The sequence below is a fragment of the Rattus rattus genome, chromosome 9, assembly GCF_011064425.1.
Source record: "Rattus rattus isolate New Zealand chromosome 9, Rrattus_CSIRO_v1, whole genome shotgun sequence".
NCBI lineage: Eukaryota > Metazoa > Chordata > Mammalia > Rodentia > Muridae > Rattus > Rattus rattus.
This window is the reverse complement of record NC_046162.1, coordinates 50,314,700-50,328,762: the sequence shown is the minus strand read 5'-3', so window position 1 is coordinate 50,328,762 and position 14,063 is coordinate 50,314,700. Positions and strand designations below refer to the sequence as shown.

The window sequence follows — 14,063 nt, the reverse complement described above, 5'->3', positions numbered from 1 at the left end:
CCTGGTGTGAGTGGGCAGCCTGGCTGGTGTGGGTGGGCAGCCTGGTGTGGGTGGGCAGCCTGGTGTGGGTGGGCAGCCTGGTGTGTGTGGCCAGCCTGGTGTGGGGGGGCGGCCTGGTGTGTGTGGGCAGCCTGGTGTGGGTGGGCAGCCTGGTTGGTGTGGGTGGGCAGCCTGGTGTGGGTGGGCAGCCTGGTGTGGGTGGGCAGCCTGGTGTGGGTGGGCAGCCTGGCTGGTGTGGGTGGGCAGCCTGGTGTGGGTGGGCGGCCTGGCTGGTGTGGGTGGGCAGCCTGGTGTGGGTGGGCAGCCTGGTTGGTGTGGGTGGGCAGCCTGGTGTGGGTGGGGCGGCCTGGTGTGTGTGGGCAGCCTGGCTGGTGTGGGTGGGCAGCCTGGCTGGTGTGGGTGGGCAGCCTGGCTGGTGTGGGTGGGCAGCCTGGCTGGTGTGGGTGGGCAGCCTGGCTGGTGTGGGTGGGCAGCCTGGCTGGTGTGGGTGGGCAGCCTGGCTGGTGTGGGTGGGCAGTCTGGCTGGTGTGGGTGGGCAGCCTGGCTGGTGTGGGTGGGCAGCCTGGCTGGTGTGGGTGGGCGGCCTGGTGTGGGTGGGCAGCCTGGTGTGGGTGGGCAGCCTGGCTGGTGTGGGTGGGCAGCCTGGCTGGTGTGGGTGGGCAGCCTGGTTGGTGTGGGTGGGCAGGCTTATGCCTTTACCTACAGGAGGTTTTCTTAGCAGCAGCTATTTCAGCCACCTCGCTCAACCCTGGAGCCTAGTGTGAGCGCTGAGTCTCAACAACATAGGGCCAGGCAAGGTTTCCTTTTGCCTTCCCCAGGGGCTCAGCAAGGGCTACCAAGCAATGTTAGAGGCTAAGAGAGCAGCAGTCCATTTCCCACCAGTTCTTCTGCCCCAGGAGCCACCCCCCACCAAGGTGCCAAGAAGTACCAGCCCTTCACCAAACTGAACACTGGTCACTGATCTGGGGGCCTCGGCAGTTTCTCAAGATCGGAAAGGAGTTAGGTACACATATTATACATTATACACCCATCTCGCCTATCTCTGGGATGTTGAGGCTAGAGAATTTTGAATTTGAGGCTAGTCTGGGCTACATGGTAAGCTCCTGCCTCAAAGTGGGAGGGGGGTGCAGGGTTGGAGAGAAGGCTCCTTGGTTAAGAGGAGCATAGAGCAAGTACTTGTACTTCCTTTTTTTTTTTTTTTTTTTTTGGACACAGAGTTTCTCTGCAATAGCCCTGGCCATCCTGGACTCATTCTGTAAATACAACTGCCTCTGCCTCTCAAATGCTGGAATTAAAGGCGTGCACCACCATGTCCAGTCACACAGCCACATGTACTGCTCTTAAGGAGGTCTGAATTTGGTTGCCAGTACCCAGGTCAGGCAGCCATAACTCCAGCTTCAGGAATCCAGTGCCTCCTTTGGCCTCTGTGGGCACCTGCACGCATGCGGCATCCCCTGATGCAGACACAGGCACATAAATAAACATAAAACCTTTGAAAAGAAAAAGGGCTGAAAGCCATCAGAGAGGCAGTTGTCCAGAGACCTAGAGAATCTGCGGTGGCCACCAAAGAGAGAACCACAATGGTCAGTGTGTCAGTCCGCCTGCAGTCACTCACCACCCTGAAGGGTACTAAAGTGTTTACCTGGTGATGCCATCTTTGATGTGGTAGAGAAGGCATTCAGACATCAAGGGGTCCTCATTCAGATTTACCAGGTGGGGAGTCTGTAGGTAAAGACGCAGCGGTGTCAGGGCTAAAGGGTCATGATCATCAGCAAGAATGGCCACAGGTGAGAAGGGAGAGGGGAGCAGTGGGCATCTCTCTGATTTTGGTACTGCCCACTGCTCGTTCTGCCCTTACCGCTGGGGAGCTCCACCCTCAGCCTTCCCCAAGCACCTCTGGTTTCCCAACTCTCAGAAAGGATCTTCACTCACAACCAGGCCTAAAAAGCCACCCCCCAGCCCTGCCCCCCACGCCCCGGTAGCTGTCCCAGAGCCTGTCTGTCCTGCCTCAGCAACGCAGACTCCCTGGCTAGAAGCCTTGGATTCCACCGGCACCAACGTTGGTCTCTATGTGTTCCTTCTATCTCCCGGCCCCATTGCTTCTTCCCACAAATCTGCCTATAACTTCAGGGAAGAGCAAGGCAGGGTCAGGAGATGGGTACACCCCACCTTCCATTACGCCTTGAATTTCTATAAGCATGGATTGCTTTTAATAATGTAAAAACCAAGTGTCACCCTCCATTTTAAAATCAAACAGAAGTTGAGCTTGATGTGTATATCTATAATTCAGGCACAGAGGCAATAGGGTTGCAAGTTCAAGGACAGCCTGGGTTAGGTAGCATGGCTCTGCCTAATAAGCAAATAAAACAAAACACGTTCTTGCAGCAGACTCCTTCCCTTCCCTGAGCCACTTCACTCAAGGCCAGAGTCACGTGCTCCTGTAGCTCTTCCTGCCCACGGCCTCACACACATCTGGCCGGTCATTAGGCTGCTCTGTGGTGAGCATGTAACCCGCTCCCTGCCTACACAGTACATCATCCCCTGTCTTCTCATGTCACCCTCACCCTCTCCAAGTATGCACTGGGTAACACACTGAACTTGTTCCCTCCATACTCTTTTAGGCCACATACTGTCACCCCAGTAAAAGGCCTTTCCCTATGGTTGCTGCCTGGGCCCATGTCCCTGGACCATCCCTCTTCAGACCTGTATGAGTCTTGGGTTCCCAGCCTCCTGCACACAACACTTGATGGCCAGAGACCTCGATGGACACTCCCATCTGGCTAGAGCTCCGCTCTACAGTCTGGTTTTCCTGGGCCTCCTCCCTATGAGAGCCCCAGACCACATGTCCAAGCCCTTTGAGGGTCTTTTCCCCAGCTCAGCACTCCAGAAGCAGGTCTGGGGAATCTCTGGCTGCAGAGGGAGCTGCTAGCCCCACCATGTTCCCATGCCCAGCACAGCCTATATACCATCTCCACCCGCACTGTCAAAATTATTCACTTCATGTCCCTCTGGGTCTGTCTCAAATGCCCCATCTGTGAAGCTTTCCTAAGCCCTCCAACCAATGAAGCCTCCATTCTATACAAGGATCTGCTTCAGCTTTCTAACTCACCTCAGGGTGGTTCTGGGCGGGACTGGGATGAGTCAGATATAGTCATGGTTGGTCTATCAGGCAATCAGAGCCAGCATGGGAAGCAAGAGTTGGTGTGGAAACACCCCTCATTACAAATAGGGAAAATGACCTGGGCCTGGGCACACACACCTTTAATCCCAGCACTCTAGAGAAAGAGGTAGGTGGATTTCTGACCCAGAGGCCAGCCTGGTTTATATAGTGAGTCCCAAGCCATCTGAAGCTACATAGCAAGGCCCTGTCTCAAAAATAAAAAGGGTTGGGGGGTTGGGGATTTAGCTCAGGGGTAGGGCGCTTGCCTAGGAACGGAAAGGCCCGGGGTTCGGTCCCCCGCCCCGGAAAAAAAAAAAAAAAAGGTTTGAGTAGCCATAGACTGCAGACTTTCTCACACCCTCGCTTGGATTATATGTTCACTGGCTTGCCCCCAGCGAACTGAGACCCCACTGCTCAGCAGGAACTCACGTGCAAAGAGGAACGAAGGGCAACCAGGGCAGGACAGGATGCATCATGGGGGACGATGAAGGCATTGACATGCAGAAGGAAAAGGATTCAGAGGGGAAAAGACTGGCAGAAGTGTTGAGGCCAAAAAGCACAGGGCATAGAGGCAAAACAGCTAGGAGAGGCCCAAGGTTTCTCTGGGATCCACTCTGCAGTGTGACCGTGCCTGCTTCTCCCTAGGCATCTCAGTGGCTGCTGCCAGAACTGTCTCGAGGGACACTCGAATCTCCTCCTACATCACGGTGTCAGAGCTGTCCTGAGACAACGGACACTGACGGGCTCTGGCAGCAGAAAGTGACCTATCCCTTGGGAGAGGGGACATGACTTGAGGCAGTGCTTTTCGGTTTCTGTTCAGCCCAAGGACTCTTTGTGCAAATGAAACCTTATCTAGAGGTCTAGGATATCAAGCAGATAAGCAAGGGGCCAATCAGCCAGGCTGAGGTAGGGAGGTCCTGCTCCCCACTCCCAACAGCAGCCCTTGGGAAGGAAGCTCAGCTTTGAAAACCACTGATTTAGGAAGTCCTTGGGCTCAATAATAGGGGTTCTGGCAAGAGGAGTCTTCCCTTAGGGTCTTTACTCTTTCCAAGACAAACTACAGCTTCACCCAACTTTGCACCCCTCCATCCCTGCGTTAAAGCTAGCCCTACCAAACCCGTTTTGCCAGTAAACCTGACAGCTCTCCTGTCTTTTAAACATCTGAGAAATGTTCATCCCCACCACCCTAGGGAAGTACAAACTATTCCAAGACTCCTGTTCACCCATCACATTGATAAAGTCTGACCAACAAAGGGTATTGAAATGGATGAGGGAAGCCAGAGATGGTGGCACATGGCTATATCTGTCACACCAGGGAGAGGCAAGCAGAAGGATCAGAAGTTGAAACCAATATTAACTCCACAGTGAGTTTAAGATCAACCTAGGCTATAGCAAGTTCAAGGCCAGCCTGAGCAACATGAAACCATACCCCAAAAAAAAAAAAAAAAAAAAAAAAAATCCCCAAAACAACAAGTAAAACTAAACCAACAATAACAAAAAGCCAGGGTTGGGGCATTGAGTGATGAAGACAAACGGGCTTTCCTACAGGTTGCCCTTGGGAGTATAAATTGGCCTGAATATAATCGTCAGAGGGCACTTCAGCTTAATAGATCAAGACATTCTTTTTATTTATCCATGTTTATTAATTAATTACTTAACCACGGGAGGGTACACTAGTGCCCCAGTGTACATGTGAAAGTCAGAGGCCAGCTTTCGGGAGTCAGTTCTCTCCTTCTACCTGGGTCACAGGGATTGAGGTCAGAGCCTCAGGCGTGGTGTAAGTGCCCTTACCTGCTGAGCCACAGAGCCGCTCTCTAGATGAACTTTATTTAGAACCACAGCTGGGTGTGGTAGTGAATGTCTGCAAACCCAGAATTTGGGAGACCAAGGAAGAGGACTATTGTTTTTTTTTTTTTTTTTTTCTTTTCTTTTTCTTTTTTTTTTTTGGAGCTGGGGACCAACCCAGGGCCTTGCGCTTCCTAGGCAAGCGCTCTAGCCACTGAGCTAAATCCCCAACCCCGAGGACTATTGTTAAATTTGTGCTTGAGGCAGCCTGGACTACATAGTGATTTCTAGCCAAGGCTGAGTTACAGTATAACTGGGACTCTTACCTCAGAAATACCTAAAGTAAGTAAAGGTACTAAAGAGAAAAAATTTTAAAGGGCAGCCTGAACTGCTTAGCAATTCTGAGATAGGAAATAAAATCAGAAGAGATAGAGAGGGAGGGTCATGGATTAATCAGTAAACCACTCGCCATGCAGGCACAAAGATCTCCAACAACCGTGGACAACCAGGGCCAGCAGCATGTGCCCATGATGCCAGCACTGCTGAGATAGAGACAGATGGATTCTGGGGACGCCTGGCCAGACTGTCTAATTAATCAGTGAGCTCCACATCTACCCAGAGGCTTTGTCTCAAAAAAATAAGGTGGAGAAGAGATTGAGAAAGACGGCAATGTCTGGCCTCCAAACACACACACACACACACACACACACACACACACACACAGAGAGGCAATGTCTGGTCTACACACACACACACACACACACACACACGTCATAGGTTCAGTCCCTGGCACTTTAAAAACAAAATAAACAAAAATAAAAGAGCAAGGACAATGGCGCCCATTTTTAATCCCAGTATCCAGGAGACAGAGGCAGGTAGATTTCTGTGACTTCAAAGCCAGCCTGGTCTATATAAGAAGTTTCAGGCTAGCCAAGGCAACATGGTGAGACCTTACCTTAAAAAATAAAACCGGGGTTGGGGATTTAGCTCAGTGGTAGAGTGCTTGCCTAGCAAGCGCAAGGCCCTGGGTTCGGTCCCCAGCTCCAAAAAAATAAATAAATAAATAAAACCAAGCTAGGCAGTAGTGGCATATGCCTTTGGAAGGCGGATCTGAGTTCAAGGCCAGCCTGGTCTACAGAGTTCTAAGACAGCTAGGGCTACATAGAGAAACTTTGTTTTGAAAAATAACTAATTTTATTAAATAAAAATTAAAAGCTATTGTTTTACTCTACCTACTTCTAAGCGTCTACTGTTACAGGTGACAATCTTTTGTTTTGAGGTTGGGGGGTGAGGTCTGTGTAACCCCAGCTGATCTGAAACTTCTGGCAATTCTCCTGCCTTGGCCTTCGGAGTGCTGAGATTATGGGCATATACCATCTGCCACGCCTAATTTTTTTTTTTTTCTTTTTTTCAGAGCTGGGGACCGAACCCAGGGCCTTGTGCTTGCTAGGCAAGTGCTCTACCACTGAGCTAAATCCCCAACCCCACCATGCCTAATTTTTAACACCTATTTGCAAGATTATCCATTGTAGCACCATTTACGGTATCAGAGAATGTGAAAAAAAAAAAATTAAATGCCCGCCAGTAGAAACTCACTAAAGACACTGCCCTCATTCAGCAAAATATCCTGGCTCCATGAAAAAAACAAAACAAAAACAAAAAACAAGACAACGTTTGAAATGGAAAGGTATGCAAACACTACTGTTAAAAGACTGAAGCTGGGGCCAGCAAGATGGCTCAGTGGGTAAAGCTGCTTGCCACCCAAGACTGGCAACTGGAGTCCCATCCCCTGAACCCAGGCGTACTGGTTACTGTCAACTTGACACAAGCCAGAATCCTACAAAGAGAATGTGAATGAGGATTATCCAGGTCAGACCAGCCTGTGGACGAGTCTGTGAGGGTCAGTCTTGATTGCTAACTGATGTAGGGAGTTCTGGCTCACTGTGGCAGCAGACCCTGCAGACAGACAGAAGACGGACAGATGCAAGCAGCAACCCAAGCGAGGCATTATGTCCTCTCTGCTCCTCACTGTGGATGTGATGTGTGGACCGTGGGTTCCTGCCTGACTTACACTAGAACTGGGAAGTGTAGGCTGGATTAACCCTTCCCTTGCCTATGTGGCATCTGGTCAGGGTGCCTTAGGACACCAACAGAAATGAAACGAGAGCACCACGTAAAGCTGGGAGGAGAGAACAGATGTCGAAGCCGTCACTGACCTGCACCTGCACAAAAGCATGGTGGTGCGCATGCCCTAACACACATTTTGTGCGCGCCCACACACAATAATAAAAAGCTTGTAATTGAAGGGGTAGCGTGGGAGCAACAAGATGGCTTAGCAAGTGAAGATGCGTGCCGCCAAGTCCAACAATCTAAGTTCAATTCCCAGAACCCACACAGTGCAAGGTGAGAATCCACTCCTGCAAGCTGTCCTCTGATCACCACACATGGTGCCCATGCGTGTGCGTGTGCACATACCATACACAGACACACAAATAATGCAATAAAAAAAGAAGGGGGGGTGTCCCCGATCTTAGAGGAGGGGAGGGAGGACGAAGAGGTGGGGGACCAGGAGGTGGGGACAGCAATCAGGATGTAAACTGAATTAAAAAAAAAAGACAAAGAAAAAAGAATGAGGTAATGAGTGTGGCTGGAGAGATGGCTCAGCTGTTAAGAGCGCTGACTGCTCTTCAGGGCTCTGCTCCCTGCACCACATGGCTATTCATAACCTTCTGTAACTCCTGTTCCGGGGGACCCAACGTCCTGTTCTGAACTCTTCAGGCACTAAATGCTCATGGTGTACACATAGACATGATGCAGGTGAAACATCAGTAACACATAAAAAATAAGTAAATCTCAAAAACTAGAGAGTAATGTTATGTGTGCATACAAATGTGTAACTAAAGGTTCAGTGATTCCTGCTTGCTGAATTTTCTAGATGCTCTTGACATCACAAAATAAAGTAGGCCTCTTTCCTGCGGCCTACCCAGAACCAGGTAGGTTCCTCTTTGTGGAACCTCTAACTGACTAGCCAGAGCAGTACGTCTGACTCAGGGCCTGATCCTAGCCTACTCTGTACTATGTCCCAGACAGGCCAGGCTGGTTCCCTGGTGGGACTGGAAGTTCCTGCTCTGCTCAAACTGCCTTCTGCATCATCCCTCCATCTGTGTACACCCAGCTGCGCTGCCTTGGTTTTGATTGTAAGTCTCCCACCCCAGCCCCCGAATCTCTACCTCTCTCCTCTTTCTTGCTGAGAATTTAACCCAGGACCTTGAGAATGGGCAACACGCTACCACTGAACTAGAGCTCCTTTTAGGAGACATGGTCTCCTATATGGCTCTGAATCTCACTACACAGACCAGACTATCTTTGAGCTCAGAGTGCTGGGATAAGACATGCATCACCACACCCTGGCAACCTTTATTTTTTTGAGACAGAATCTCATTATAAAGCTCACATAACTTTAAATCCACCAGAGCCCAGGCTCCCCTGACCTTCAGTTCCTCCAACCTCTGCCACCCAATCCTGCTGGGATTTAGGCATGCACCACCACGCCTGGCAGCTATGCTGACTTTCTGCGGCCAGTCTTATGGCACCTGGGGAAGTGTTTTAAGTATTATTCTGTTCCCGGGTGGGCCTGACCACACTGGTCTTGCTTCCTTCCTCCTCAGAGTTCTACGGAGCACCTACCTGCCGTCTGGCAGCACGTCTCATGTTGCCTAACACACTTTGCATTGCTTAGCCTCACGTTATCACGACCTCTCTCTACCCAAGCCTTGTCTCTTTCTCCAGCTCCATATTGCAAACTGCCTTCCTAAGAAAGATGCACTCTAAGCCGCTTCCTAAGCGGCGGCTGCTTCTCTAGGCCACAGGGATGCTTCTGCTGAAGACCAACCCTCCTGCTCCTGTCATCTCTCCTCCATCTCTTTTCCAGTCATCTTCCCTAGTTAGCTTTTTAAGTTAACTTTTCAAGCAGACAGCTTATGCACCAATGCTTTCCCAGCTCCTCTCCTCTCCTGAGAAGCCATTCTCCAAGTGAATCCTGAGACTGAGTCTGAGAGGACTCTTACACACGTGTATGTAAAAAGCTAGGTTTGACAGAGCTTTGCAGTCCATAAAGGATAGGTACTGTCGTCTTTAATGGACCTACAGAGGTTGGCTACAAACATTTACCAAGCATGGAACTCTCCAGCTGACTGCCTGAGATGGCCACACAACACAGACTGTGAGGAATGGAAAGGAGATAACAAAGGGCCAAGTGAGAGGCATAGAAGCCGAGAATTAGGTTAAGACTTCCATCATACCACATCCAACCCTCTTCTCCAGGCATCCAGAGAGCTCTCTAGGCCTCTTTGCCCAACCCCTCACACACCTTTTTTGGAGAGAAGACACCCACAGTACCGCCATCCTCCCGGACAGCCACGCCCATCTCAGCCAGCAATGCTTCTCTGCAAGCAAGGGAAAGGCAAATGTCAACCTTATCATTGCCAGCCATATCTTACCGTGCAAAGGTGCCCTGGCAGCCCTGGCCCCTCATACCTCTCCATCCTCAGAGCTTCTGTCTTACGAAGCTTCTCCTCCCAAGTCTCATTCAGCTCAGCTATAATTTTCTCTGTTTCCTGCAGGCATTACGATAGACAGAAAGCAAAGGTCAGGACCAACACCTACCACAAAGACCACCGTACACTTGAGATTCCTTTCTACACTTCGGCCTTGGTTTTGAAGAAAGAAAGTTGGAACAGTGCCCAGGCTGCCACCCCTTGCCAGTTCTAGCTTCCCTTCCTACCTACCTGCAGCCTCTCCATGGCCTCCTCAGGCCCAATCTGGGGCTCAGCACTGGGTGAAAATGACGGCTCCAGCTCGCCGTTATGTGGAGGAGGAGATGAGGGTGAAGCTGGGGCAGGGGGAGATGATGCAGCGGGCAGAACACCTCCAGGACTCCCCTCTTCCACCTTTAGACCTGGAAGGGAGAAAGGGAGAAGAGGAGGCTAAGACAGAACTGACCGGAGATGAGAAGGCCAAGAAAGACACAGAGAACTGCAGAAGTCATCTGGACAACTTGCCACCAGGGAGATGGCCCTCCTTGTCGGCGATGACAGCAGCTGAGGCCCCGGGGATGGAGAGCCTCGCTCTTGCCTGAGGTCTCCTGCCATCGTGTGCGCCTAGCTTTTCACAGTCCACTCCTAAGATAAGATGCCATCCACTTTCCTTTAGCAAGACAACTTATCTACTCCATCTCCTTCTCATCCCAAAAAGTTTCTCGGTCTTTCCACGGTGCCCCCAGCACTCTATCCTTGGCGCAATGGACCCTGACACTGAACAGAGTGTGAACTCGATCCAGTTAACATGGATTACATATCTTCCCATAGACATTAATTCCTTTTTTTTTTTTTTTTTTTGGTAGTTTTGTTTTCCTTTTAAAATTTGGAAGCTGCATGAATTTGAGTGTCATCCTTGCACAGGGGCCAGGCTAATCTCTGCATTGTTCTAATTTTGGTATCTGTGCTGCCCAAGTGAGCACATGGGCATTAATGCTTACCAGTGAGGCTGAGCACTACATTTAAAGACCATCTTGTTGACTATTCCCGCTACAGTTCATTGAAATGCTATGTTCGCAGGCACAGGGACAAATGCCTATAATCCTAACACTTGGAGGTCTGAGGCAAGAGGATAGTGGGTGCGTGGTAACCTTGACTACATGAGACCTTGTCTTAAAACAACCTATAATTTCAGCACTTTACAGCCCGTGATAGGAGGGACTCCAGCAGTGGTGGTTCTCAGCCTGTGGGTTGTGACCCCTTTGGAGTTGCATTTCAGATATACTGTATATCAAGTATTTACATTATGATTCATAATAGAAGGAAAATTATAGACATGAAATAATTTTATGGCTGGGGGTCACCACAACACAAGGAACTGTATTAAAGGGTCACAGCCTCAGGAAGTTGAGAACCACTAAACTACAGAAGGGGCAAGGCTTCATACAGTGAGGCCCAAAACCAAAACAAAGAAAGAAAAGAAAAACTTGTCATTTTACAAGAATTTCTCTAAGACACATACTGAAGTGTCTTCTACATTTCCATGTGAATCATACATTCATGATTTGCTATACATTCCTTGTACCTGCCATTTTATTAGTTCTAGAAGCCTGTCTTGAGTCTCCCTGAGAAACTAAATCTGTCCCAGCTTCAGAATTTCAAAAGATATAAATGGCTTCTCCAGATATGTGTCCATGTCACTGAACACGCAAAGGGTTTAATGGAGAACGGGCCTTCACACGTTCCAGGACTGAGCAAAGGTAGAGAAAGAGAGACAGGGTGAGCAAGCAGGCCTTCTCTGCAAGAGGATAGTGAGTGTGTGTAGCATAGCCCTACCTCCTAGAGCAGAGGCTGAAAGCCCCTGAGCCATCAGCAGTTCCCGCAACCGGGCCACCTCCTCCTGCAGCTCCCGGATAAGCCGGGCATTGGGGTCCTCATTGATGACAGCATTGCATCGGATCTGTTTGGTGCGGTCTGCGTACCTGGGCAAGGAAGGGTAAAAGTAAGGAAGGCAGGTCCAGGAGAAGCTTGCTGTCTATCTTGCTTCTCTTCTTCCCAGATCTCAGGACATTGTGACAGGGCTAGAGGCTCTCCCTCGCTTATGACTAACCAGCCTCAGAGCTCCTGGTACCTTGGCTATGCTACCAAAGCTGAAACCCCACCTGAGAGTGCTGAGTGTCTCCTCGTAATTGATGTCAGCGGGACTCAGGGCTGCAATCATTGCTGTGCGCGAGTTCCCACCTACGAAAGGAAACTATGGGTGAGCTGGAGCCGAAGAAAGGTCAGACTGGACTGGGTGAGCTATTGCAAGACTACAATCCCAGGACTCGGGAGGTGGGAGCCGGGGGACAGAGGTCAGGGCCAGCCTGGGATACCTTGCAAACTAACAAACAAACAAACAAACAAACAAACAAAGTCAGATTGAGTTATAAAGCAAGAGTGCCCCAGGACAAAGGTCTGAGAGGCCAACATATGAGGCAAGCTAAAGTTGAGAATTCCATGAGGTCCAGAAATGTAGGGGAAGGTGAGGTCAGGGAACTGTCAGGTATCTGTGAGCACTCAGAGGCCTGAGGGAAGGAGATGAACTCAGCAGAATTTGCGGTCAGGAGCAAACAGTTCAGGGAGGCCTCTGGTTTAGCAGTGTGATGCTGTGAATCAGCATAGGTAACTTCCTTAGAGGACAAACCCTCAGTCAGGGGGAGGAACGGTGGGACAACACTGACTACATTATAGAGTCTAAAGGTGGCAAGATTCTATCAGATGGGTGATGACAGGGTTAGCAAAGAGGAGAAGGTGTCCCTCACCCAAATTCTCCTTGAGTAGCCAGGTAAGCACAGAGTCTCTGTAAGGGATGAAGTCCGACTTCCGCTTCTTCGATTGCTGAAGGATAAAAAGGGGACAGTATCAGGGTGAGTCAGTCCATGCCTTGTCTTCCTGAGACTTTTCTCTTCCCAACCCTCAAGACTTACCAAATCTGCCAGGGCTGAGATCACCTTCCCTAGAGTAGTCAGGGACTTATTGATGTTTGCACCTTCCTGAGAAAGGACAAGGAATGTGGAATTGAGACCTTCCCCTACCAATCAGATCCACGTGCCCTCTGCTTTGCCAGCAAGGGTCCTAGGGGATGATCAGCAGCCTCCCTCCCTACACAGCCTCTAAGGCTTCTACCCATCCTCACCTTCAGACGCATGCCCCGAGCCCCTGAGGAGTCGGCCCGCTCGCTCCCGGCAAGGTCCACCAAGCTGATCTTACTGACCTGGGGTTGGGGGAAAGAAGCAGGTTGTGGCTGGGATGGTCAGGGGATGGTAAGGCGAATAGTGGAATAGCCAGCAGCAATTGGGGTGTTTAGCATAGGCTAGAAAAACTCAGGGGGAGACACAGGAAAACAGATGACACAAGAGTGAGGAGTTAGTCACTCATCCGTGTCTTCATGTATTCACTTACAGCACGGGACACAGTGGGACTGGAGCCCTGCCTGAGGCCCTTTAAGGACACACTATCTGGCAGGAGGTAGAGGGGACTGTGGAAGCCCCGAGGAGGCACCACCTGTGGGGCAGTGAATGCACCAGCCACCTCTGTCACTACCTTTTCTGAATCCAGTCCAGTAAGCTGGTCATGGGAGCGCTGGGTAAAGACGATAGTAAAGACAGCGTGGGAGCGGCTGCTGGTCTCGTTCATGTTGGTGGCAGCCACAGTTCTGGAGTTGAAAGGAAAAGTCAGAGGCTTCCAGCTCCTCCACCTCACAATTTTGTCTCCCTTCCTTCCCACTCCCAGGTAAGTCCACCTCACCTTGCCTTATTTCCACAGTCCATGAGGTCAGCAATGTCTGCATAGGAAGTCACAGCCAACTTAGACAGGTCTTGCACATATGGGCCTAGGATGGGGTGCTCCCGTACCCGCAGAGAGCCCCGACTCTTGGGGTTCAAGAGGTCTCGTACTCGTTCGCAATAGATCTCCATATAGCTCACCTGAGTGGAAAAAGCGGCTAGGAAGTGAGGGAGCTATTAGTGACGCCGCTGGGAAACTAATCCTAAGCTCTACGGCAACTCAGATATAGCAAGCAAGAATATGCTGGTCCAGTGAGTCTCTCTCCAGCCAGGGGAGTGAGTCGAATCATAAGCATCCCATAGAGGCACATACTCAGGAGTTACAAGCCGAAATCAATGCCTAAAGTCACAGGTCAGGTTAGTCACCAGCAGTACCAGAATGAGGTCCCAAGCTGACTCCAGAGACAGACCTCAGTCTAAATCTACATTCCTACATTCTTGCCCCGGGCACCAGGCTTCCTGCCTGCCTGCCTGCCTGCACCAAAACTGGGGCTTACCTCCACAGAGTAGGAAAGTTGAGCACTCTGGTTCACATTAACTCGAGAGAAGAGGTCCTCGCAGAGCTGGCAGGGGACACAGAAAAGCTATGGTCATGGCATACCTGCAGCTCCCAGCCCCAGGCCAGACCTTGTCCCAAATGAAAATGACCCTTTCCACAGCCCCAAGGGAGTAGTCAGTTCCATTTTATAGATAGGCAAACAATCTCTCAAATTTCACATATGCCTAGAGTCACAAGCTAGTATTCATCCCACTAGG

At 50.4% G+C, this 14,063-nt stretch overlaps 1 protein-coding gene and 1 non-coding gene across 4 annotated transcripts in view; both read right to left on the bottom strand.

Annotated features, from left to right (window-relative positions):
• The window catches only part of Kif1c (kinesin family member 1C), a 29,872-nt gene that overhangs the window by 11,783 nt on the left and 4,026 nt on the right, over positions 1–14,063 (bottom strand). For all 3 annotated transcript variants that reach the window (XM_032913150.1, XM_032913148.1, XM_032913149.1), the window contains 12 exons: positions 13,805–13,870; positions 13,270–13,448; positions 13,066–13,177; positions 12,659–12,736; positions 12,450–12,515; positions 12,285–12,360; positions 11,643–11,721; positions 11,317–11,462; positions 9,733–9,902; positions 9,482–9,561; positions 9,315–9,390; positions 1,643–1,722 (listed from right to left, as the gene is read on the bottom strand). In XM_032913150.1, coding sequence (XP_032769041.1) covers positions 1,643–1,722; positions 9,315–9,390; positions 9,482–9,561; positions 9,733–9,902; positions 11,317–11,462; positions 11,643–11,721; positions 12,285–12,360; positions 12,450–12,515; positions 12,659–12,736; positions 13,066–13,177; positions 13,270–13,448; positions 13,805–13,870 — 1,208 coding nt within the window. The remainder of the gene's footprint in view (positions 1–1,642; positions 1,723–9,314; positions 9,391–9,481; positions 9,562–9,732; positions 9,903–11,316; positions 11,463–11,642; positions 11,722–12,284; positions 12,361–12,449; positions 12,516–12,658; positions 12,737–13,065; positions 13,178–13,269; positions 13,449–13,804; positions 13,871–14,063) is intronic.
• LOC116910630 lies at positions 10,360–10,463 on the bottom strand. The gene has a single exon (XR_004389169.1). It is a non-coding gene; the product is annotated as a U6 spliceosomal RNA (small nuclear RNA).